Here is a 4,998-nt window from a genome sequence, read left to right on the forward strand (position 1 = left end):
AACATTTTGATAATATAAGTTTGAGAGAAATATAAAGTAAAATGAAATAACTCCATAACAGGTGGTAATTCAAGTTTTACAGTAGTATATAGGTAATGATCTTGAGGCTTCAGTGGTAAGATTATCCATCGTGAACACAGCTGCGGTAATGAGATCTGACGTTACTTGAAACACACTTCTCCTAGTATGGGTTTCGCTACTTAATGAAGGGTTTTGTATTATAACAGAAATGCACATTTTAACTGACACTGATTTCCACCCAGGTAGTAAAGTTATAAGTTAATGTTTTTGAATAACATTCTATGAACTAAATAAGTTACTTTATTTTAGATTGAATTCCAAGTCAGACATCGTTTGTTTGAGAAAGACCAATATTTTGTGCAAGTGTCGGAAAGTTCAGAATTGGTGTACCAGTTGAGCCTTTTGAAATCAGTAAAAGACGTTACCTTTGATATTGTGGGTAAGTACATCCTAGAGAGATTATGATAAAACTATTATAATACAACTATAAAAACGTGATGGGTGATTTTTTATTCAAAGTTTTTGGAAAACGGCCAATGAAAAAGCTCAAGGGTAAAGAAACTGAACTATTCTGATTTCAATTTCATTGCTTCATGTTCTTATTTTTCTTAAGCAAATGAATCAGATATTTACACCATTACATAGTGATTGCCCTTAATTACCAATATTATTAAGATATATATATTATTAACTGAGAACTATAATTAATTTAAAATAAGACTCAGAGCTAAACACTAAATGTTTCTGCTTCATGTTCTCTTTCTTCAATGAGTATAGATGAATCCGAGATATTCCAAGTTTCTGAAGATGGAAAGATCACGATGGATCCCAGTAAAGTTAAAAAGGGAGAAAAGCACGAGTTCACAGTTGCTGCACAAACATCTAATCCCCCGATTTCAGATAGAACTAGAGTTATAGTTGACGTGTTAGATGATAACCAGGATTATACACGTTTGTTTCAGAAAGACCTTTTCATAGCAGAAATCCCAAGCGCCGCCTCTGAAGGTCAAAGTGTTTTTACAGTAGAGGCAAAAACTGGTGTTGAAATGAAAATTATAGGTAGGATGATCCATTCAATTCGGTGAAAAACATTTATTGTTTTTAATAGTGACATCTATCAAAATATAGACACTAAATTAAATTAATTATAAGATTCACAAGTAATTCAAACATACTATCTGTATAACATATCTGTGTTCGATACAACAGCTCTTTAATTTAGTTCAAACTATAAAGTCAACGTTTCTGTTGTTTTTATTTTAGACGGTGATAGTGACAGTTTTACACTTGATTCAAAGTCAGGTTTAGTGAATGTGGCCTCGGGATTTGATGGTTCCAAATCTAAGTACACCTTGAAACTTAAGGGAACCATGAAAAATGAAAAGGGTGAACAGAAAGACACGACACAAGTATGTAACCTGGAGATAATAGAAAACTGTATTGCTCTTGCTATAGCATTCACTAGCTATAACTTTCGTTCTTGGACACCGTTCTTCCTTACAACTATTCCACGACTGCTTTCTCTTCATCAAATGCTCACTAGCAAATATGTTACTGTAGATCTTTATTGCTCAATAAACTTGATATCTAACAAACTAATAACGGCTTCAGGACTTTAATTTTCATTGTTTTATTTATCATATTATTTTACTTTGGCTAATGTGCACTCTGTTGTCTGAAGAAGATTCACACTTTAGAAAATACAAAGATGAATTTGCTTGCTTTTCGCAGTGCTAACGAAATGTGTGAAGAATGCTTATCCCTCACATACTGCTGGTGACAGAGGGTTTTACTGAGCATAAATCGCATAGCCTATTATTGTGAAATATTTGTTTGTGTATAATGTACTGTCGCCTTTACATGGTATTTCTCTGTTCACACTATTGATCTTCTGGCCAATAAAACTTGACGAAAGTTTCACTGTTCCATTGCAAAGTTAATAATAATAATTTTAATTTATTTTCCCACAATTAAAAACTGCTTTTACTTTTAGGAAATATGAATATCACTGTTATCTCTATCGTTTAATTTTTGTATTTTTTTCAGATTGACTTTTTTGTCAAAGAAGACAATCGAGTGTTTGCTAAAGATCAATTTTTTGTAGAAATGGATAAGGAATCTACAACAGATTTCACACTCGACCTCAAAACTGAAAATGTTGACCTTCAGATAGAAGGTATGTTATAAGGATTATGTTTGGTTTTAAAACGTTATAAATTTATTTGTAATCTATGGTGTATACCGTCTTCCGTAAGTAAAGATCTTTTATAATAACCACATAGAACGTTATTTACATGGAAATGCGTCCAAATTAAATACGGTTTCCCTGTAAATGTTAGGATGATTCTGGAACTAAAAGCACACAGCCAATTGGCATCTTTGTTGCATATAAACGCAAAACGTGCTGCCCAGTCTTTCAAAACTCTTCCCATACTTGATCGTTGGCTGCAAGGGAAGGTAAATCGCTCTTTTCGAAGATAAATATTCATTTCATAGAACTGGTAGACAATATAAATTCAAAGAATACAACATTTAAAACAAAAAGTCTCAATGACCTTCATGGAAAATGAAAAAACTAAAACATTTAGAATAGCGCATCTTACACTAATATGCACCAGAGGGCCTTTCGATAACAAAATTTACACCAATGAAGCATGTGATTTGAAGTAGACGAGCTTTCAAAAGCCAAAACTTCACAAGCTATCAGTAAAACTACGTAATTAACGGCTATTTTCATGAAACACTGGCTGTATATGTTGGAATCAAAACAATCACGTTTAAATACATACAAATCAAATCTTCCCATGGATCTTTTGTACCCTTATTGTGTTTAAGCAAAAACTTATATATGTCATGAACTTCATGGAAACATTGGTATTATTATGAAGCAGAGAAAACATTTAATGTATGGTAGATGGTAAATATATGGTTTTCAATACTAATACATCAAACTTAATAATACTTCCCATAATCTGTCAATGATCATCCTTATGTTTATTATAACCTTGTGTTTATTATAACCTTATGTTTATTATAACCTTATGTTTATTTTAACCTTATGTTTATTATAACCTTGTGTTTATTATAATCTTATGTTTATTATAACCTTGTGTTTATTATAAGCTTATGTTTATTATAACCTTGTGTTTATTATAATCTTATGTTTATTATAATCTTGTGTTTATTATGAGCTTATGTTTATTATAACCTTGTGTTTATTATAATCTTATGTTTATTATAACCTTATGTTTATTATAACCTTATGTTTATTATAACTTTATGTTTGTTATAAATTTGTGTTTATTATAACCTTATGTTTATTATAACCTTGTGTTTATTATAACCTTATGTTTATCATAACCAAGGTTTTTGTTTTCATGTGAAAAGAAAATAATTGTGTACATATCCGTAATAATAAGTACTGGAAATAAAACATATAAAACTATAATTTAAGTAAGAATCTAAATACTTCTTCTATAAACGTTTTATGCTGCGCAAATAACTGAGTTTCATTTTCTTGTCTAATGTTCTAGGTGAACACACTGATAAATTCAGTGTTTCTAACGACGGTATAATTACAATGGATCCCAACAAGGTTGAAACGAATCAAAAATATCCTATCCATATCCTTGCAAAAACTAAATCAACACCTAAGATAACAGATACAACTAAAGTCATTATTTATGTAGTACAAAAAGCTCAAACCACTGGAAGTTTATTTGAAAAGGAGCTTTTCAGAGTGGAAATTCCTACTGTCAACACCAAAGGTCAGAAGGTATTTACAGTAAAGACCACAAAGAGTGAAGTTCAGATTGAAAAAATAGGTATGGAGAAATTTCAAAGTAATTTTTCTTTCTCGTGTACTAGATGCCAAAGTCAAGCTTTCAGTGCCTTGTTGTACCTAGTTGATCAGTTTGTTGTGGTTTTAATTATTTTCTCGACTAATAATGATCTTCAAAACTAATTAAACCATTTACACTCTTAGCTTAACTGAGCACATAAAGACTGATTCATTGCTACTGGCCCTCCAGTGGCACAGCGGTATATCTGCGGACTTACAATGCTAGAAACCGGGTTTTGATACCCGTGGTGGGCAGAGCACAGATAGCCCATTGTGTAGCTTTATGCTTAAATTCAAACAACAAACAAACATTGCTACTGCTTTGGGTTTCCTATTGAGAAGTTTTAACTGTCATTCAACCAAATGAATAAATCAGCTTCATCACATTTCTGGTAACCTTTCACAAACGTATATAATGCTAATTCCGGTAGATTTTAGCCAATACAGGTAATTAAAGTTTGTCACAAGACCAAACTGGTTCCTGGTATATGCCAGCAGAAACTAAATCAATATACTTTTCAGCCATTTGTGTTGTCTATGCTATAAATGGCTCTGAAGATTATCATATGTCCGAGACAGTTTGTTGATGTGCGATAGATGTCTAGTTTATCAACAAACCTGGAATAATTTGGTGGTGTACTACAGGAATAGCGTCTAGTTTATCAACATACCTGTGACAGTTTGGTGGTGTACTATAGGAATAGCGTCTAGTTTATCTGTGACAGTTTGGTGGTGTACTATAGGAATAGCGTCTAGTTTATTAATATATCTATAACAGTTTGGTGGTGTACTATAGGAATAACGTCTAGTTTATCAACATACCTGTGACAGTTTGGTGGTGTACTATAGGAATAGCGTTTAGTTTATCTGTGACAGTTTGGTGGTGTACTATAGGAATAGCGTCTAGTTTATCTGTGACAGTTTGGTGGTGTACTATAGCAATAGCGTCTAGTTTATTAATATATCTATAACAGTTTGGTGGTGTACTACAGGAATAGCGTCTAGTTTATCAACATACCTGTGACAGTTTGGTGGTGTACTACAGGAATAGCGTCTAGTTTATCAACATATCTGGAACAGTTTGGTGGTGTACTATAGGAATAGCGTCTAGTTTATCAACATATCTGGAACAGTTT

At 32.2% G+C, this 4,998-nt stretch overlaps 1 protein-coding gene across 1 annotated transcript in view; it reads left to right on the forward strand.

Moving 5' to 3' along the window:
• Positions 1–4,998, forward strand: part of LOC106462307 (protocadherin Fat 3-like) — a 56,991-nt gene that overhangs the window by 21,219 nt on the left and 30,774 nt on the right. Inside the window, exons 8-9 of the mRNA XM_022389527.1 lie at positions 2,068–2,197; positions 3,555–3,845. Of these exons, the coding sequence (XP_022245235.1) occupies positions 2,068–2,197; positions 3,555–3,845 (421 nt within the window). The remainder of the gene's footprint in view (positions 1–2,067; positions 2,198–3,554; positions 3,846–4,998) is intronic.

The sequence above is a fragment of the Limulus polyphemus genome, unplaced genomic scaffold (assembly GCF_000517525.1).
Source record: "Limulus polyphemus unplaced genomic scaffold, Limulus_polyphemus-2.1.2 Scaffold1139, whole genome shotgun sequence".
Taxonomy (NCBI): domain Eukaryota; kingdom Metazoa; phylum Arthropoda; class Merostomata; order Xiphosura; family Limulidae; genus Limulus; species Limulus polyphemus.